This window comes from Staurois parvus, unplaced genomic scaffold (assembly GCF_062004578.1).
Source record: "Staurois parvus isolate SC_StPar_1 unplaced genomic scaffold, SC_StPar_1.0 ptg000779l, whole genome shotgun sequence".
NCBI lineage: Eukaryota > Metazoa > Chordata > Amphibia > Anura > Ranidae > Staurois > Staurois parvus.
Window position 1 is genome coordinate 4,187,409 of NW_028318575.1, and position 22,186 is coordinate 4,209,594.

Genomic DNA, 22,186 nt, shown 5'->3' on the forward strand with positions numbered 1-22,186 from the left:
TAATGGGTTTTGACCGTCAAGCCTTAGTCATGCTATAACTAAGGCCTGACAACCGAAACGCGTTAGTATAGTTTATCCTGTACTGATGATGTAGCGAATGTATGTTGTAGCAGTGAAGGTGTGGAGACACTGAAGCCTGGACACCAGTTTTCCTTTCTCCCTTACGGTTCATGGAGGAGCGATGTGGACTGGACTTGCTTTGTGGACATCAAAAAAGAAAGTTTGAAAGTCTTTCATTTTATTTTTAGAAAGGAACAGCTGAGCCACAGCCCGAGTAGAAAAGCTTAACCCCTGCCAGCATGCTGCAAGGACCCTTGTGCTCTGTTTGGAAGCAAAGGTCCAACAAGCAACCTGCTGAGTCAAAGCTATAACACTGGAATCAGCAAAGCTCATTCTTCCTGCTGACTGGAGAGCTTTAGCTTCGATTAAGAGATGAGCTCGTCAGTCTGCAGTTTCCACTTTCATTGTCCGGTCACAGGTTGGGGGAGGACAAGACCTGTAAAGCTGTCCCACTCAATTTTCTTCACTTAGGTAGCGGATGAATGAAAAAAACTGAACCAATGCCCCCATCCACACACATTCAAGGTGGACGGGGGAATCCTTCGCACTGCACTACTTTTTTTCTGGGAGAAGGAGGGGGACTGATTGTACTGTCAGAACACACAGATCAGCACTGCAGCCACTGATCAATCGGCTTCTTTCCAGCAGGTCCATTCCATAGACTGAATTCTGGTGTGCGGCAGTGGCCACACACGTATCAAAATGTGGACAGGCCCTGATTAATTGGCCAAATTTTGGTCCATCGATGACCACCTTAAGACTTCATTTAGACTTGCGGTTGGGGGCACCAAAAACAACGGGGCTGTTTACATGACACGGCCATTATGCTTCACTTTGTGCCGACGGCAAAGTTTGCCTGACATGTAGCGATCGATGGGCAGCAAGCCCACCAAACTCTACACAGTCAAATGGGGAAGCTGCAAATACACTGCACACGGATGCAGCACGTTTGTCGGCAAACATAGGGTTAAAACAGGCAGTGAAGAGGTGTCACTTCACTTCCTCACCGCCTCTCAGTAGCCTCTGAAAGGTGATCTGAACGGACTTCAGAGTCAAGGGAGATTAGACACATGTCTAAATCTACCCTAAAGGCTAGGTTCACATCTGTGCGGCTGGTGCCACTGCAGATCCGCACGAAAATCCGTGCAACCGCACCACCTACACAGAGAAAAGTGGACCCGCGGGTAAAATTAATTCTAATGGCACGCCGCCCGCATTGGAAAACGCAACTGTACTGGGAACCGAGGTTCCCATGCGAGCTGGTTTTTTGGAAGAAGTGCAGGGACTTCTTCCCTGCGTGTCACGAGCACAGGAGTCCATTCAAATGAATGGGTTCTCATGCCCGTGCAAAACGCGGCCGGCACGGCCGCATATATGTGAACCGGGGCTAAGGGCTCATTTACACTTGCTTCGACTTCAACATACAATAAAGTGCCCACTGCTTCAAAATGCTTTCTTGATGCGTTTTTGATGCTTCCCTTCTGAGAACACCTGGGATGTATGACATCATTTGTCTAGGCCTGGAAACCAAGAGCTAACTAAAGAAATGTAAAAAAAAAAAAAAAAAAAAAAGTTTATACAAATGTAATATACCTTCCTATCTATTTACTAATCCTAGCATCATAAGGATTAAAAATACTACATGTTGATTGAGAGAGTGAAATCCCGCTTTAACTTCGGCAGAGAAAAATCAGGTCTCATGCTCTACCAGACAGGACCATGCAGTGTAAATCTCAGAACCAGATGGACAGAAATAGAAATCCTTCGGCAGATAAAACAGATACCATATATGTAATTTATCAATGCATCCAGCAGTTTGCCTAGATTTCAGCTTTAAAGAGCTTTATATTGTGCAGACCCTGAGAAATGCAATGTTTAACCTCCCTAGCGGTATTCCTGAGTGTTGCTCGGGGTAAAATTTCAGTACCAAAAGCGGTAACCCCGAGCTACACTCGGGCTTACCATGCGGCGCTGCATAGGGAGTCCCTGCAGCACTTACCTTGTCCTTCGCTCCCACGATGTGTCCCCTGCAGCGTCCCCGGTCATCTCCTCTGGCCGATGCCGGCATCCGGCTTCTGTGTTCCGGTCCCTGTGACGTCGGGACGTACGAGCGCCGCCGGCGGCGGGAAATTTGAAAATTTTAAAAATTTCATTTTTTTCCAAATTTTAAAAGGGACATTCACTAAATACACTAAAATCACATAGTATTCCATTACTGTATCAAACCATTTCACATACATTTTGTCCCGAGTGCTTTGTCCTGCGCCCTGCCTGCATTTTGTCTGTTCTTTCTGCCTGGAAACTGAGAAACGTCCATGGCATCCAAAAAGCGTCCCTTTAGGTCAAAAGCGGTTTTAGACCGGCTAGAGAACAGCGATAGTAAATCAGAACCACTTGCAGAATTGAGTGATAATGATTCGTGGGGAAAATTCGTCATCAGACACTGAAAACGATTTTGCGACTTTGCTCAGCAATGTGCGAACTTGGCGCTCTATTTCACATTTCAGTGTTTTTGGTTTGATTATATTATTGAATTAAATTTATTATTATTATATTATTTTTTATGATTATTTATTAAATTATAATTTATGATTTCGTGTTTCAAATTTTATCATACCCGGGATTTTTACTAGACTCTTGTTCGGACAGATTTCAGTGAGTTATTCCTAAATATTACAGCCTACAATAAAAAAAACTACATATTTCCATGCAAAAAAATGGTACCGCTTTCAGCACCAAAAATCTGAAATAATCATACCGCCAGGGAGGTTAAGAGGTTCTAGACCCTACAAATATACAGTACCCCACTGCGACCAGCTATGGCCTTTGTAGACCAAGTTTCTGTTGACCGGTTGTCATCTTTTCTGGCACCATTTCACTTCACTTCTGTAAAGGCCACAGGGGGAAATATGATAAGGCATTAAAGATTTCCGTAGTACCCTTTGAACCACTTTTGTGATATATTTAGTGGATGAGAGCTCTTAAGGAGCTCAGAAGAGTTCTACAAATCTCTACAAAAATGTAAAAGCAAAAGGCATGGATGACATTTTAAAACGAAAATTGTTTTGTCGAAACGCAGACAGCAGATTGTAGGTACTCAGAAGAGATTGCTTTTGCACTGTAATAAAATACTTCCAAAATCACAAGCCTAAAGATGAATGTCACCAAAGCCCGAGAACGGAGCGACTGCACGGTGTACATTCATAGCGGTTTAATAAATCCACTTTTGGGTTTGTTTTAAGTGACAAATATAACATGAACGGTTTTCATAATTTGTCACTTGTTTTCTCCTATCTCTGAAGATTTACATAAGTGTGGCTTTCTGCTTCTACAAATCCTCACTGTCAGCCAAGACATTGTGTTCCAAAAGCCCAACTCTAAGAAATACGAGAAAATTACCTTTTCAGTGTCCCACCCCATGGCAAAGGTAAAATGCTTGTAATGTCTAGAGCAGTGGTCTCCAAACTGCAGCCCAGGGGCCAGATGTGGCCCCTTGCTTGCCTTTATCTGTCCCTTGGGACACTATTCCATCAACTGACACCATTGATGGGGCACAATTTAGTACCAACAATGGGGCACTATTCCTCCCAATAAAACCAATGATGTGGTGTTGTTTATGCCTACTGTGGCCGATGCATTTTCTAATCCCACTGGCCAAAATCTGACCCCCCACTAAAGCCTGAAAGAAACTGGCCCTTTGCTTAGAAAGTGTGGAGACCCCTGGTCTAAGAAGTAGAAGAATACGGTGATATACCAACCGTATCCCTTGCTGCAGCAGGTGTCAGTGCGGTACTCTACCGGATGCTCCAGGAAGTCCCCCACTGCCCTCACATACAATGCAGGATGGGACTTATGTAAAGGACGTAGGTGTTTGGCCCAACAGGCTAACTCACTCTGAGTCTTCAAGGAAAAGGGAAGCTTTGAGGTATTGCCATCAGATTTGAACCCGGAAAGCCCTCTGCAGCTAACTTTTAACAGAATGGAGTCTGGAAAGTGCCCACGGGGAACCCAGTGCCCAAAGGCCACTCTATGGTCACCTGCTATCCTCACAACATCCAATCTAGGAGGGATCCAGACATAGTATTTTAAATGCTAGCTGAAGATGATTTTGCTGGATAGCGGCAATCGAAGAGAAAAGGTTCTAGCAGCAATGAAGAGAAAAGTCTATGATGAGTAGCTGCAAGAGAAGAGACCTCCTGCAGCTACAAGGAGACACATCTTTACTGATGAGAATATTTAAAGTGATATTAAAGGCAATAAAAAAAAAATATGTTACACTTCACTGCTCTGTGCAGTGGTTTTGCATAGATCAGCCCTGATCCTCCTCTTCTCGAGTCCCCCACAGGGGCTCCTGGCCCCTCCCTCTTGCCGAGTGCCCCCAGAGCAAGCAGCTTACTATGGGGACACCCAAGCAGGCTTGCTCTTAAGTCGTGGCTCTGCATGTCCATTCACACACAGAGCCCAGTCTCGGTCCCACCCCCTTCTCTCTTCACTGGCTATGATTGACAGCGGCAAGAGCCAATGGGTCCTGCTGCAGTCTCAGCCAAAGAGGAGGGTCCCCTGAGGGCCAAGGCTCTAGTGTACATCGCTGGATCGCGATGGGGCTAAGGTAACTATTGGGGGGGCTGCTGCAAACAGGTTTTTTTACATTCATGTATAGAATGTATGAAAGTAAAACGTGAGCCTTTGCAATCATTTTAACTCAGGGCACTGATAGGACATTAGCAAAAACTGAGAAATGCTGGAAGCGGCAGGGGTTATCCTGGTTCTGGGCTGGACTATGTTTTTATTGTTTGCTGGTATCTGATCCCCCTGTAGGTAGCAGTACAACCCTTAGGTTATAAAAAAATCTGTTCAAGCATGTATTCTTAGCACAAAAAGCACCCTAAAATGCTCAGTTTCCTCCAAATCTTTTTTCTTTTATCCTCCTGTAAGAAAAGAATTTCCCCCCAAGTCAGATGTCCCTGGAATTGTTCCCAAGAAAAGATTTCCCCTTACCTCTTGTTCTGGGGACAACTCTAAAATTGGAAATTTCCCGTCACTTTCCTTTTGGTGAAAATGGTCACCAGTACAAATACAGAGGGATGAATTCCCCCAATATGGGCAAAAACATAAAAAAATTGACAAAGGGTCTAACTCTTCCACAATATCTAATACGAAAAAAAAGGTTTTGCCTAGAGATGCCCTTTAGACTTTGGATGAAGTAAGAATAGGTTGCTAGGGACACTTTCTCCTGGTAACCATAAAAAGATAAAATTACGAAATAAACTAGTTAAATTATATGTGAACCCTTACCCGTTAAAACAACCCATTCAGCTGAAAATAGAAATGCAAGGTGAAACATTTGTTATATGTGTGCAGGGGTCATATCAGCCCTAGTTTTGGCCACTGGAGGACAGGTAGGCTGTACCAAAAAACTGACCACACGTGGAAGGATGAGCTTCCATGCCTAGTGTGGTCAGTTTAACATACAAAAGCAGGGGGACTGGTAGAACCACCAGGTATTTCAAACAAAGGGAAGTAATGCAAATAGAACAGGATACTTTTTAGTACAAGTACACGGTACAACAGGCACAGGTACAGGAAATATTAGGGTAACAAACACTTTAAGAGTGATTTTTCTGCAAGGGAGAAGAGGTTCATCACTTTAGGACATTAGCAAAAATCTGAGGACTCAAGGGGCGTAGGGTTATACATGAGGTGCCCGGGGGACAGGCCCTCGCCAGCGTCCAATCACTAGAAGGTATGAGCGTATAACCCAGAGTTTATGAATACTTTGAGTCCTGCACTGTATGACCAAGAAAGTGCTGTGAAATCCAAAACTTTACATTGAAAACTATGTTACTTTGGAAATATTTTTTCCTTGTGTTCCTATACAGCACATGATTCAAATTTAAGGAACGTAGGCCGAACAGGCCATTTCATGTGGGCCTCACACCTTTCCTGCAGCCCTCCCCCTAGTCAATGTGCCTACCTTGTCTCAGCAGTCAGCAGCAGAGAAAACAGAATTCCTCCTACAAATCCTGCACATCTCTGTGCAGCTGCAGCACCCCTTTGTCTTGGCCGCTCTGATCACAGCATTCAACAGACTCCAGCAGCAAACTACAGCCTTCCTCTGGTCCTGCTCCAGACCCTGCACTTTCTGCTTTCCAGCTCCGCTCCCAGATTCTATCCAGCAGCACAAGGTAAGGGGGGTGTACTGTGATGTGAGGGAGGGTGGGGGACTCTTGACTCCAGATGGTGGGGAGCTCTTGACATCTGATGTGCGGGGAGAGGGGTGTTCTGAACATCTAGTTTTACAGATACAACCATCCCTTTGAAAGCAACCATAATGCTGTTGTGGCCCTCAATGAAACAGAGTTTGACACCCCTGCCATACAAGAAGTGAAATCTCCCCAGGATACATACAGGTATTCTAAACACTGTCTACTCTATAAAGCTAGGGTAGAGATAATTATATTTAACAGCTTCCTGACTGCTCTACAGCAGTACTGCTACAGGGTGGCAGGGATGCGCAAAATCACGTACATATACGTGATTTGCATTTTCGGGTAGGGGGCACACACGCTCCCTACCTGTGCCGCTATTGGCTCCTCGGCATGTCAATAATATCCCCGCCTCAGATTCTCGGAGGGGACTCAGTGATTGTCGGCGGAGCTGACAGGGGAGATGTCTGTATGTAAACAACACAGATCTCTCCCCTGTCAGCACGAACATGCTGGTTTGTATTGCTCTGCACAGCAGAGCAATACAAAGCAGCGTGTTTACATAGTAAAACACAGAGAGCACATTATGTAAAACACAACACAGCACACTGTTAACGCCCCAGGTGTTAACCCATTCCTGACCAGTGCCATTCGTACACTGTCAGTGCTTTTTATTAGCACTGGTCACTGTATTAGTGTCACTGGGGATGTCAGTGGCAGTTAGTTCCCACCCAGTGTCAGAATGTCTGCCGCAGTCCCACTATAAGTCGCTGATCGCTGCCATTACTAGTGTGTGTATGTATATATATATATATATATATATATATATATATATATATATATATATATAAAAAATCCCATTATCTATACTGCCATTTGTAATGCTATAACTTTCACGTAAACCAATTAATTTACACGTATTGGGATTTTTATTTAGCAAAGACATGGAGCAGAATACATTTTGGCCTAAATTTATGAAGACATTTGATTTTTAACATTTTTTACTGGACATGTTTTATAGCAAAAGTGTAAAAAAAAATTTATTTCAAAATTGTCAGTTTTTTTGTTTATAGCGCAAAAAATAAAAACCACAAAGGTGATCAAATACCAGCAAAAGAAAGCTCTATTTGTGGGAAAAAAATTACAAAATGTAATTTATGTACAGCATCGCATGCCCGCGCAATTGTCAGTTAAAGTAATGCAGTGCCACATTGCAAAAAATGGCCTGGTCAGGAAGGGAGGTAAATCCTCTGGAGGGCAAGTGGAACATCCTATCTCTGGACTAAATCCGCAAACTTCACTTCAGCTTTGGAGGATTAGTTCAGGTTCGCCTGAGTTACCCAGAAAAGCAAATACACAAAAGCGGCACCACAAGACAAAAAAAAAACCGACGCAATCAATATGACTCATTTTCCCAAAATTCTCATCTTCCAGAACACATTCAGACTAATTAAAAGCAATAAAAAACAACTAAAATAAACCAACCACTGAAAGTCTTTGAAAGCAAGAAGTCATGCGTGTAAGCCAGAGCAGAAACCGCCTGTACGGCAAGAACAGAAGAGTCACAACTACCTGACCTACTCTACCTGCACTCCCGCTGTGTGCTCGCCTCTTTAGCCCCTAGACAAATGACACTTAATGCTCCTTTCAATTTACTTAAAAGGCAGAACAAAAAAAAAAAAAGAAAAAAAAAAATCGCAGCTTCTCCGCTTGACAATTTCACAGGCAGAATGCTCTGTCCAAATGACACAAATGGATTATCCTTTCAGATTGACTGTATGAAGAGAGACGGCGATCAGCCTGAAAATAAACTTTTAAAGGAACACAGGCATAGTGAGAGTGGAAAGAGGAGGAATTTTCCAGCAATTAAGAAGGAAGCCACACTTTGAAAAAAATCTTACTAAAGAGCAGCTATGTTTTTTTTTTTTTTTTTTTTTTTTTGTTTTTTTTTACATCTGTAATAGATAAATATTGCAAAAATATTTTTGGATTTTTCTTTGATAAGGTAAATGCAAAAAAAAAAAAATCTATAAAGTTTTTATATTAGTATTCTGCAGCTAGCAGGAGTTCTCTGCAGGCTTAATTTGCAGCCATTGTGCTAAAATAGGCCTGAAAATGGAACGAAGGGCAAAATAAAAATGACTTGCAGTCTGTCACTGGGAGAAAGCCATCATTTTCTTTAGTCTCCTTGTAACACTGTTTTTTTAATCTAAAATATGCTGTAAATAATGATATTTTTGGTTTATCTGAAAAATCCTTTTCTTGGAGTACTTTACAGGACACAGTATTTTCAGCTCACACTGCTGAGACTTGTCATGCGATTTGCTGAGGCCTGCAACAAAAAGTTGCATGACCAGTCTCAACGCATTAATTTCAAAGGTTACTATCTTAACCTCCCTAGCGGTCTGATTATGTCCATATTTCTGTGCTCAAAGCGGTACATTTTTTGCATACAAATATGTTGTATTTTTATTGTAGGCTGTAATATTTAGGAATAACTCACTGAAATCTGTCTGAACAAGAGTCTAGTAAACATCCCGGGTATGATAAAATTTCAAACACGAAATCATAAATTATAATTTAACAATCATAAAAAATAATAATATAATAATAATAAATTTAATTCAATAATATAATCAAACCAAAAACACTGAAATGTGAAATATAGCGCCGAGTTCGCACATCGCTGAGCAAAGTCGCAAAATCGTTTTCAGTGTCTGATGATGAATTTCCCCCACGAATCATTATCACTCAATTCTGCAAGTGGTTCTGATTTACTATCACTGTTCTCTAGCCGGTCTAAAACCGATTTTGACATAAAGGGACACTTTTTGGACGCCATGGACGTTTCTCAGTTTCCAGGCAGAAAGAACAGTAAAAATGTCGGCAGGGCGCCGGACAAAGCACTCGGGACAAAATGTATGTGAAATGGTTTGATACAGGAATGTTATACTATGTTATGTTAGTGTATTTAGTGAATGTCACTTTTAAAATTTAAAAATTTCCCGCCGATTCCGTCCCCCGTACGTCCCGACGCCGCAGGGGATGGAACCCAGAAGACAGATGCCGGCATCGGCCGGACGACGTTGCCGGGAACGCTGCAGGAGGGATATCGCGGGAGCGCAGGACAAGGTAAGTGCACAACAGATCCCAGAGCAGCACTGCAGTGTATTCCCGAGTGTAGCTCGGGGTTACCACTTGTGGTGCTGAAACTTTACCCCGAGCTACACTCGGGAATACCGCCAGGGGGGTTAATGTTAGTAATGGGTCATTCCAGTGTACACCTTAAACTGAATATTTTTGAGAGGTGGAGCCTGCTTTTTGTTAACTCACTGAATTGCAGGTGCCTTGTATATGCGCATAAATATCTGGAACATTTGCTGAGGACAAAGTCACAGAGACAAAAAAAAAATCCTGTACTACTTTTCTGTGTCTCTGGCGCGACGTGAGAGCCATAGACTACAATGTTAAAAAGTCACAAAAGCAGAACCTCTTCTGATGTCCACTGCCGGTGCTGTCTGCTGCTCTTCTTTTCCATACTCCACCATTAGAAGCAGCTTCCTATGGGGCCACACATGCTGCCCCTTCCAAGCGAAGGGCTTTGCATCCATAGACACACACAAAGCACAGCTCAGCCATGCACCCCGCTCCCTCCTCACTACATGTGACTGACAGGGGAAGATGCTAATGGCTCCCGCTGCTGTCAGCCAAGCTTATGAGAGTGGGGAGAGAGGACAGGAGACCTGCAGAGAGGCACAGTGCTGGGACAATGCAGGAGTCAGTAAGTATTTAGGGAAGGGAATACAAAGAACAGCAACTGGAAGGTTGTTTAGACTGCATTAAGGTAAAAAACCTTTAAATGTTATGGTCAGTCCAAAGGCCCTTTTAAAGTCAAACTCCCGAAAACCTTAGGGGGGCTGGACTGTAGCCAGTGGAAGAAGAAAGTATCCTGGTGTCAGTGAAAGAAATAGTGGCTCATCATTGGTATCAATGGGAAGAATACTGCTCCATCATTGGTGTCAGTTGAAGGAATACAGCTCCGTCATTGGCATCAGTTAAATGAATACTGCATCATCGGCGTCAGTTGAAGGAATAGTGCTCCATCATTGGTGTCAGTTGAAGGAATAGTGCTCCATCATTGGTGTCAGTTGAAGGAATACTGCTCCATCATCGGTGTCAGTTGAAGGAATACTGCTCCATCATCGGTGTCAGTTGAAGGAATACTGCTCCATCATCGGTGTCAGTTGGAGGAATACTGCTCCATCATTGGTGTCAGTTGAAGGAATATTGTGCCATCATCGGTGTCAGTTGAAGGAATACTGCTCCATCATCGGTGTCAGTTGGAGCAATACTGCGCCATCATTGGCATCAGTTAAAGGAATACTGCTTCATCATCGGCGTCAGTTGAAGGAATACTGCTCCATCATCGGTGTCAGTTGAAGGAATACTGCTCCATCATTGGTGTCAGTTGAAGGAATACTGCTCCATCATCGGTGTCAGTTGAAGGAATACTGCTCCATCATTGGTGTCAGTTGAAGGAATACTGCTCCATCATCGGTGTCAGTTGAAGGAATACTGCTCCATCATTGGTGCCAGTTGGAGGAATACTGCTCCATCATCGGTGCCAGTTGAAGGAATATTGCTCCATCGGTGTCAGTTGAAGGAATACCGCTCCATCATTGGTGTCAGTTGGAGGAATACTGCTCCATCATTGGTGTCAGTTGAAGGAATATTGCTCCATCATTGGTGTCAGTTGAAGGACTACTGCGCCATCATTGGCGTCAGTTGGAATACTGCGTCACCATCGGTGTCAGTTGGAGGAATACTGCTCCATCATTGGTGTCAGTTGAAGGAATATTGCTCCATCATCGGTGTCAGTTGAAGGAATACTGCTCCATCATCGGTGTCAGTTGAAGGAATACTGCTCCATCACTGGTGTCAGTTGAAGGAATACTGCTCCATCGGTGTCAGTGGGAGGAATACTGCTCCATCATTGGTGTCAGTTGAAGGAATACTGCTCCATCATCGGTGTTAGTTGAAGGAATACTGCTCTATTATTGGTATCAGGTGAAGGGATACTGCCCCATCATCAGTGTCAGTGGCAGGAACTATACCCCACTGCTGCTGGGCTGGGGAATAATGCCACAAGGGCAGCAGGATGAGGCCCCCAAGGCCACAGTTTAGAGACCACTGGCCTGGACAATCATGGGCCTGGGGAACCTGCTAATGCATGCTGAGAGAACTACTAATTATCTAAGAAACTTTCTGTTCAGTTGCTTCCCTCCAGGGCAATTGTCCTGTGAGGATGTCCTTGTAGAAAGTTAGTCTGTACTAGGCCTTTGTCCTAGTCATGGACGGATGCAGATCTCCTCTCCTGGAAGGAACCCCTGAAGGCGATGGCTGCTGTATAAAAGGTGTTGGCTGCTGTATAAGTCACCGGTTACAGCGCTGCAATTTAAAATCGTGTGATTTGTGTGCAATTTTAGCGCGATTACAGGTGCTTTTTCTGAAGACTTTATTTGCTCATTGTGAAGATTTTCAACAATTTCTTGCAATTTGCAGTGATATTTCCATTATATTCTATGTATGTGAAATCAAAACAAAACTGCAGAAAAAGTAATGCAAGAACTACTTTAGAAATCGTGCTGCAGCAAATCACACGTGCTAAGACATGGACATTCATTAGATGAGATTTCAGGTGCGATTTCAATTTGCAAAGCACACATGAAATCTCACTGGTATGATACTTGTCTTTGAAAAGAACCATGATAGAGAAAGATTAAAATAGTATTGAACCCTCAGCATTGTTTAGCTTAACACACTGATCACAATGAAACAAACTGTGAACTACAACTTTCAATGCTGCTGGCACCTGCTCTCTCAGTGCTGCTTTTCTGAACTTCCGGTCTTCACAAGAAACAGATAACAGTGCACAGCGCCTTCTTCAGCCAGTTTGTTAATTTGGTGAAACAAAGGGAAGGTGGAGGAAGGAGCAGCAGAGTGTCTTGCCATCATCCTACGCTACAAGGCTGTGTATTTCTATTGATGTACACAGTGTAGGGAGACACAATATTGCTATTTTAATACTAAACCCACAAAAGTACAAATTATTCTGTATTTGCAGTAAAGCATGCTTATTTTGCTCACTGTGGTACCTAAGGGGTTAATCATCCGCGTTGTGTAAAAAGCATGTTTGATCCTGTCTTCTCTGATCTTCCCCTTCTTCTACTGTCCCCAGGCCATTTGCTGACAGAACAGAGCCGTTGGGACAAGTTGCACATGCTCAGTTTAATGTGTATTGCTATGTTTTTTTTTTCTTGGGAGGATGTGCATGTGATCAGCACAGAGCCAATCAGAGCTGTTCAAAGGGTCAGGGGTTATGCAGCCTCATAGGACTACTAGGAGAGAATGAAAACTCCTCCTACAAGCTTTAACCAGTGCTCTGCTGGACACTGATAGAGGTCACAAGACTGCTCTAACTGCTGATGAGAAAAGGTATTTAGCAGTTTATATTTAATATAATATTTCTATTTCCATGTTGTTTGTACTGTGGGAGACTGGATATAGTGAATGCAGGGTCCTGGGTTTAGCAACTTTAAATTAAGCTCCTTTCAAGCAGTAGCTATCATAATGTTATTTAACTGTGCACCAGCCTAACTTTAGCGCAGTTTGAGTACATATTAGATCAACGCACTGCACATGCTCTCAAGCACGGCACTGAGCACCACCCGTATTGCGCACTCACCAGACACAGAACCAGTGTGCTGCCCCTAATGTGCTTACGCCAACCTGTGGGTGGAAAACTCCGCAATCAAGACTTTGAAAGGCACATTATGCTGCAAAAAAACAAACAAAAATGGGACAGGAAAGAATGATCTAAGGCAGAGGTGGCAAAGCTATAGCACACATGCCACAGCGGGCATGCAGAACCCTCTCTGATAGTTTGCGACCCAAGTCGCCCCAGTAACTGAGCATTGGATCCCAGCACACATATGGGCCATGCGCATGCTCGGAAAGGAGTAGCGGCGCCAGGCGATGACGTCACAAGCTGCGACTCATTAGCCGAAACTCGTCCGAACTTTTGCATGGCTGGTCAGTGTACTGCCAAGGATATAATTATAAATATATATATACACACACACACACACACACACACACACACAGATATAGATACAGTGGGGCAAAAAAGTATTTAGTCAGTCACCAATTGTGCAAGTTCTCCCACTTAAAAAGATGAGAGAGGCCTGTAATTGGCATCATAGGTTGACCTCAACTATGAGAGACAAAATGAGAAAACAAATCCAGACAATCACATTGGCTGATCTGGAAAGAATTTATTTGCAAATTATTGTGGAAAATAAGTATTTGGTCACCTACAAACAAGCAAGATTTCTGGCTCTCACAGACCTGTACCTTCTTCTTTAAGAGGCTCCTCTGTCCTGCACTCATTACCTGTATCAATGGCACCTGTTTGAACTTATTATCAGTATAAAAGACACCTGTCCACAACCTCAAACAGTCACACTCCAAACTCCACTATGGTGAAGATCAAAGAGCTGTCGAAGGACACCAGAAACAAAATTGTAGACCTGCACCAGGCTGGGAAGACTGAATCTGCAATAGGCAAGCAGCTTGGTTTGAACAAATCAACTGTGGGAGCAATAATTAGAAAATGGAAGACATACAAGACCACTGATAATCTCCCTCGATCTGGGGCTCCACGCAAGATCTCACCCCATGGGGTCAAAATGATCACAAGAATGGTGAGCAAAAATCCCAGGACCACACGGGGGGACCTAGTGAATGACCTGCAGAGAGCTGGGACCAACGTAACAAAGGCTACCATCAGTAACACACTACGCCTCCAGGGACTCAGATCCTGCAGTGCCAGATGTGTCCCCCTGCTTAAGACAGTACATGTCCGGGCCTGTCTGAAGTTTGCTAGAGAGCATTTGGATGATCCAGAAGAGGATTGGGAGAATGTCATATGGTCAGATGAAACCAAAATAGAACTATTTGGTAGAAACACAACTCGTCATGTTTGGAGGAGAGAGAATGCTGAGTTGCATCCAAAGAACACCATACCTACTGTGAAGCATGGGGGTGGCAACTTCATGCTTTGGGGCTGTTTCTCCGCAAACGGACCAGGACGACTGATCCATGTACAGGACAGAATGAATGGGGCCATGTATCGGGAGATTTTGAGTGCAAACCTCCTTCCATCAGCAAGGGCATTGAAGATGAAACGTGGCTGGGTCTTCCAACATGACAATGATCCCAAACATACCGCCCGGGCTGGGTCTTCCAACATGACAATGATTCCAAAGATACCGCCTGTATATATATATATACAGTCAGGTCCATAAATATTGGGACATCAACACAATTCTAACAATTTTGGCTCTATACACCACCACAATGGATTTGAAATGAAACAAACAAGATGTGCTTTAACTGCAGACTGTCAGCTTTAATTTGTGGGTATTTACATGCAAATCAGGTGAACTGTGTAGGAATTACAACAGTTTGCATATGTGCCTCTCGCTTGTTAAGGGACCAAAAGTAATGGGACAGAATAATAATCATACATCAAACTTTCACTTTTTAATACTTGGTTGCAAATCCTTTGCAGTCAATTACAGCCTGAAGTCTGGAACGCATAGACATCACCAGATGCTGGGTTTCATCCCTGGTGATGCTCTGCCAGGCCTCTACTGCAACTGTCTTCAGTTCCTGCTTGTTCTTGGGGCATTTTCCCTTCAGTGTTGTCTTCAGCAAGTGAAATGCATGCTCAATCGGATTCAGATCAGGTGATTGACTTGGCCATTGCATAATATTCCACTTCTTTTCCTTAAAAAACTCTTTGGTTGCTTTTGCAGTATGCTTTGGGTCATTGTCCATCTGCACTGTGAAGCGGCGTCCAATGAGTTCTGAAGCATTTGGCTGAATATGAGCAGATAATATTGCCCGAAACACTTCAGAATTCATCCGGCTGCTTTTGTCAGCAGTCACATCATCAATAAATACAAGAGAACCAGTTCCATTGGCAGCCATACATGCCCACGCCATGACACTACCACCACCATGCTTCACTGATGAGGTGGTATGCTTAGGATCATGAGTAGTTCCTTTCCTTCTCCATACTCTTCTCTTCCCATCACTCTGGTACAAGTTGATCTCGGTCTCATCTGTCCATAGGATGTTGTTCCAGAACTGTGAAGGCTTTTTTAGATGTCATTTGGCAAATTCTAATCTGGCCTTCCTGTTTTTGAGGCTCACCGATGGTTTACATCTTGTGGTGAACCCTCTGTATCCACTCTGGTGAAGTCTTCTCTTGATTGATGACTTTGACACACATACACCTACCTCCTGGAGAGTGTTCTTGATCTGGCCAGCTGTTGTGAAGGGTGTTTTCTTCACCAGGGAAAGAATTCTTCGGTCATCCACCACAGTTGTTTTCCGTGGTCTTCCGGGTCTTTTGGTGTTGCTGAGCTCCCCGATGCGTTCCTTCTTTTTAAGAATCTTCCAAACAGTTGTTTTGGCCACGCCTAATGTTTTTGCTATCTCTCTGATGGGTTTGTTTTGTTTTTTCAGCCTAATCATGGCTTGCTTCACTGATAGTGACAGCTCTTTGGATCTCATCTTGAGAGTTGACAGCAACAGATTCCAAATGCAAATATCACACTTGAAATGAACTCTGGACCTTTTATCTGCTCATTGTAATTGGGATAATGAAGGAATAACACACACCTGGCCATGGAACAGCTGAGAATCCAATTGTCCCATTACTTTTGGTCCCTTAACAAGTGGGAGGCACATATGCAAACTGTTGAAATTCCTACACCGTTCACCTGATTTGGATGTAAATACCCTCAAATTAAAGCTGACAGTCTGCAGTTAAAGCACATCTTGTTTGTTTCATTTCAAATCCATTGTGGTGGTGTATAGAGCCAAAAATGTTAGAATTGTGTCGATGTCCCAATATTTATGGACCTGACTGTATATGTGTGTATATATATATATATATATATATATATATATATATATCTTGGACTGGTTGTGAGTTTTAATACATTCGCGGCGTGGTGCCAGGCGATGACGTCACAAGCTGCGACTCATTAGCCGAAACTCGTCCGAACTTTTGCATGGCTGGTATATATATATCTATATCTATATCTCTATATATATCTATATCTCTATATCTATATATCTATATATCTATATCTATATATCTATATATATCTATCTATATATATCTCTCTATATATCTATATATATATATCTCTCTATATATCTATATATATCTCTCTATATATCTATATATATCTCTCTATATATATATATATCTCTCTATATATATATATATATATATATATATATATATCTCTCTATATATATATATCTCTCTCTATATATATATATCTCTCTCTATATATATATATATATATATATCTCTCTCTATATATATATATATATATATATCTCTATATCTATCTACCTATATCTCTATCTCTATATATCTCTATCTCTATCTATCTCTATATATCTCTATCTATCTATCTATCTATCTATCTATCTATATATATATATATATATCTTGGACTGGTTGTGAGTTTTAATACATTCGTTTTTATTAACACAAGATTTTAGCTTGTGCTGGTGCTCAGTGGAACTTTGCCCCCCTTGTGCTAGTGTTCAGCGGAACTTTGCCCCCCTTGTGCCGGTGCTCAGCGGAACTTTGCCCCCCTTGTGCCGATGCTCAGCGGAACTTTGCCCCCCTTGTGCTGGTGGCCAGTGGAACTTTGCCCCCCTTGTGCTGGTGGTCAGTGGAACTTTGCCCCTTGTACTGGTGGTCAGTGGAACTTTGCCCCTTGTACTGGTGGTCAGTGGAACTTTGCCCCTTGTACTGGTGGTCAGTGGAACTTTGCCCCTTGTACTGGTGGTCAGTGGAACTTTGCCCCCTTGTACTGGTGGTCAGTGGAAGCTGTTATTGTGTTTTTCTTTTAAGACAAAAGATGTTAATGTTTGGGTTGTTTTTTCTACACTAAAACCTCAGTATTCAGGTTTAATTGCAGTGTTGGCACATTGCGATAAATATGTGGGTTTTGGGTTGCAGTTTGGGCACTCGGTCTCTAAAAGGTTCACCATCACTGATCTAAGGAGTACTGCTGCAGTTATTCTATTTCTCCATGGAGGATTTATTAACACTTCAAATACAGCTGTTTAGGAGCTTAAGATCGATACTTAGTCACATCTATTGATGATTACAACTTGGGCTACAGTTTATATCAGAACTGTATGATTGTGTGCCAACATTTGTCATTATGATACACATGCATTGTTATTTGTGTGTATAGAAATAGTTTTGTCCTTTCTGTCCTCTGTAGCTAGGGGATACTCTGTGTAGTTAGCCCCACCCTTCTTCTTCATGCTTTGTTCTCCATTCATCCCAGGTGCTGGATTCTGCTAGAGCTAGACACACTATGATTTTAGTTTTTTTCCTTTCTGAAGTTCATCTGTGAAGATCTGCACAAGTTTTCATTTAAAGATTTCTATGATCTGCAGGATATCATTTGGATCAAGTTACTGTTCGCCAAGCTACTAGACTGGAAGTTAAGCTAGCTCACCACAACTGGATAAGTTATAGAGATGACACTTGCATTGCTTAGGTTGCTGAAGCAGAACAGTCATCTATACCAAAGTCAAATATAATTTGTGTTCAAATGTATCAGGGTAAGATACAACTGATTCTACCTGCAAGCTGAATACCAACAATGAGGGTCTGTGCCAGACTGGACTGCAAACAGAACCAATAAAGATTCTACCTCCCTGTACTGGGTTCTCCGAGGCTACACACATATTTAAAGGATAAGTTCACCTTTTAAAAAAAATTAAATTGACGTTTTTTTGCAGGTAAATAAATGTGCATTTAGAAGCCTGTAAAGCATTTCACCCATGATCAGCAGATCAGGAGTACAATGTCATGCTCCTGCAGACTATCAGTGTAGCTGTCTGCCCGTACTCGGAAAACAGGAGGAACATGTAACATGTTCCCAAAGGTGAACTTTAATAAAAAAAAATCCCTTGAGAACTCAACCATCCTGCATATACTTACCAGTAACTGTTCTTCGTCTTCTTAGGCATTCTGGTAAGTGGGGGGTCCAGGCAGCCCAAATGGTAATGTAGCTTACAGGTATCACACAAGAGCAGTAGGTGCTGGTCATGATTCTTCTTGCATATTCCACAACTACATGAAAAAAAAAAAAAAAAATGACACAAGAAAGCGCACATAGCGCGTCAATCAGGAAGCAGGATTTACTTGCCCTCTGGCTGAAAAACAAATTAACACGAAGCCGGACAAGCAAAGCGCTGCAGTGCCACTCGGATTTAAAACATTACCAATCTTTTCTAGGGGGAAAACTAAATTGCAATGCTAATCAAAATATGGATAACAATTACCTGTAGAGAACCGCGGGCAATGGTAACGTCTTCTGTGTCCCTCCATCCCTTTTACTGGGTTTTCTTTCCTTCGGTGACCGAAGAATGGCTGGAATGTTCGCTTTCTGCTATGTGAAAACCATTAGAAACTTAAGATTTTTTTTATTATTAAAAAGTTGAATGACAAGGCATAATAAAAATAAATATTTTTTGACTGAAAAAAAAAAAAAAAAAAAAAAAAAAGCAGTAAAGAAGTATAAGTGCACTTTTTCCACAAATGTTGCTGTATAAAGGCAGCTCACTAGGGGTGGGCAGGATGCTCTAAAAGCAAGAGGGGCAGGTGGGTCAATATTCGCTACAAGCTGGGCCAACACAGATCCTGCCCCTGCCTATCTCTCCAAGTAAGCTACTTACTCCAGTGAGAGTACACTAAGGGGTTTATTTACTAAAGCTGGAGAGTCCAAAATCAGACTCCCTTCTGCAAAGAAACCAATCAGCTTCTAACCTCAGCTTGTTCAATGAAGCTTTGGCAATGAAACCTGGAAGCTGATTGGTTTCTATGCAGAAGGGAGTCTGATTTTGGACTCTCCAGCTTTAGTAAATAAACCCCTAAGTGTCAGAAAATGTGATCACCCCAGCACCATTTAATTCAGTCAGTTCAAACTACAGTTTCTTCCAAAGGCACTACCTCCTAGAGCAGCGGTTCTTAACCTGGGGGTCGCGACCACTTTGGGGGTCGAACGACCATTTCCCAGGGGTCGCCTAAGACCATCGGAAAACACATATTTCCGATGGTCTTAGGAACCGAGACACCGCTGCTGTCTCCGGCGATGTGTGGGCGGGATGATATGCTGCCCCTGTCACCGCTTCCTCGCCGCTGATTGGCCACCGGAACTGTAGCTCAGGAGAGGCACACAGGCGGCCAATCACCGGCGAGAAGGTGGAGCTTGGAGAGGAGGAGCCGAGCGGCAGCGCGCGGAGATCGGAGAAGATCGAGGGAGCTGCAGGAGCGAGTGAAGAGAGAGGCCAGAGAAAGAAGACAGCTGACAGGTAAGTGCAAATTTTGCTGCTGCAGCCAGGTATGCTGCCTGTAGATGGGAGAGGGAGAGAGCGAGCCCAGGCTGGAGCAGGAGTCAGCAAGGTAAGTATCATTGGTGTCAGTGGAAGGGATAGTGCCCCATCATTTGTGTCACTAATACCAACGATGGGGCACTATTCCTCCCCCCACTGACACCAACGATGGGGCACTATTCCTCCCCTCACTGACACCAACGATGGTGCACTATTCCTCCCCTCACTGACACCAACGATGGGGCACTATTCCTCCCCCCACTGACACCAACGATGGGGCACTATTCCTCCCCCCACTGACACCAACGATGAGACACTATTCCTCCCCTCACTGACACCAATGATGATGCACTATTCCTCCCCCCACTGACACCAACGATGAGACACTATTCCTCCCCTCACTGACACCAACGATGAGGCACTATTCCTCCCCCCACTGACACCAACGATGGGGCACTATTCCTCCCCCCACTGACACCAACGATGGGGCACTATTCTTCCCCCCACTGACACCAACGATGGGGCACTATTTCTCCCCTCACTGACACCAACGATGGGGCACTATTCCTCCCCTCACTGACACCAACGATGGGGCGCTATTCCTCCCCCCACTGACACCAACGATGGGGCACTATTCCTCCCCCCAACGCCAATGATGGGGCACTATTCCTCCCACTGATACCAATGATGGTGCACTATTCCTCCCACTGACACCAATGATGGGGCACTATTCCTCCCACTGACACCAATGATGGGGCACTATTCCTCCCACTGATACTAATGATGGGGCACTATTCCTCCCACTGACACCAATGATGGGGCACTATTCCTCCCACTGATACCAATGATGGGGTACTATTTCTCCCACTCATACCAATGATGGGGCACTATTCCTCCCACTGATACCAATGATGGGGCACTATTCCCCCCACTGATACCAATGATGGGACACTATTCCTCCCACTGACACCAATGATGGGGCACTATTCCTCCCACTCATACCAATGATGGGGCACTATTCCTCCCACTGATACCAATGATGGGGCACTATTCCTCCCACTCATACCAATGATGGGACACTATTCCTTCCACTGACACCAATGATGGGGCACTATTCCTCCCACTGATACTAATGATGGGGCACTATTCCTCCCACTGATACCAATGATGGGGTACTATTCCTCCCACTCATACCAATGATGGGGCACTATTCCTCCCACTGATACCAATGATGGGGCACTATTCCCCCCACTGACACCAATGATGGGGCACTATTCCCCCCACTGACACCAATGATGGGACACTATTCCTCCCACTGACACCAATGATGGGACACTATTCCTCCCACTGACACCAATGATGGGACACTATTCCTCCCACTGACGCCAATGATGGGACACTATTCCTCCCACTGACGCCAATGATGGGGCACTATTCCTCCCACTGACGCCAATGATGGGGTACTATTCCTCCCACTGACGCCAATGATGAGGCACTATTCCTCCCACTGACACCAATGATGGGGCACTATTCCTCCCACTGACGCCAATGATGGGGCACTATTCCTCCCACTGACGCCAATGATTGGGCACTATTCCTCCCACTGACGCCAATGATTGGGCACTATTCCTCCCACTGACACCAATGATGGGGCACTATTCCTCCCACTGATACCAATGATGGGGCACTATTCCTCCCACTGATACCAATGATTGGGCACTATTCCTCCCACTGACACCAATGATGGGGCACTATTCCTCCCACTGACACCAATGATGGGACACTATTCCTCCCACTGACACCAATGATGGGGCACTATTCCTCCCACTGATACCAACGATGGGACACTATTCATCCCACTGACATCAGTGATGGGGCGCTAGTCCTCCCACTGCAAAATTACAGTTATGAAGTAGCAACGAAAATTATTTTATGGTTGGGGGGTCACCACAACATGAGGAACTGTATTAAGGGGTCGCGGCATTAGAAAGGTTGAGAACCACTGCCCTAGAGCAATACCACTTTGGGGAAAGATGCACTTATCCTTTAATTAGCATGACGTGAATCCATGACAGGAATAAGGATACTTTTAACAAGCTGTAAATGAGCTTTGAAACAAGTTTACACTAACCACTGTAGCTGCAGGCATTGTAGAGAAATTAGCTCTCACTGAAACGCTTCATTTACTACTTCTCAAAAACACGTACAGTGGACATAAAAAGTCTATAAACCCCAGTTAAAATGATAAATCATTTCAGAACCTTTTCCACCTTTAATATGACCTATAAACTGTACAACTCAATTGAAAAACAAACTGAAATCTTTTGGGGGGGGGAGTAAAGTGTGCACACCCTCTTATAACTGGGGATGTAGCTGTGTTCAGAATTAAGCAATCACATTCAAAATCATGT

General features: G+C 43.6%; 1 protein-coding gene across 7 annotated transcripts in view; it reads right to left on the reverse strand.

Moving 5' to 3' along the window:
• Nucleotides 1-22,186, reverse strand: part of PHF14 (PHD finger protein 14) — a 370,565-nt gene that overhangs the window by 240,528 nt on the left and 107,851 nt on the right. For 5 of the 7 annotated variants that reach the window (XM_089654591.1, XM_089654587.1, XM_089654589.1 and 2 more), the window contains 2 exons: nt 18,726-18,832; nt 18,382-18,513 (listed from right to left, as the gene is read on the reverse strand). In XM_089654591.1, the coding sequence (XP_089510717.1) occupies nt 18,382-18,513; nt 18,726-18,832 (239 nt within the window). The remainder of the gene's footprint in view (nt 1-18,381; nt 18,514-18,725; nt 18,833-22,186) is intronic. The other 2 variants (XM_089654588.1, XM_089654593.1) reach the window with 1 other exon arrangement.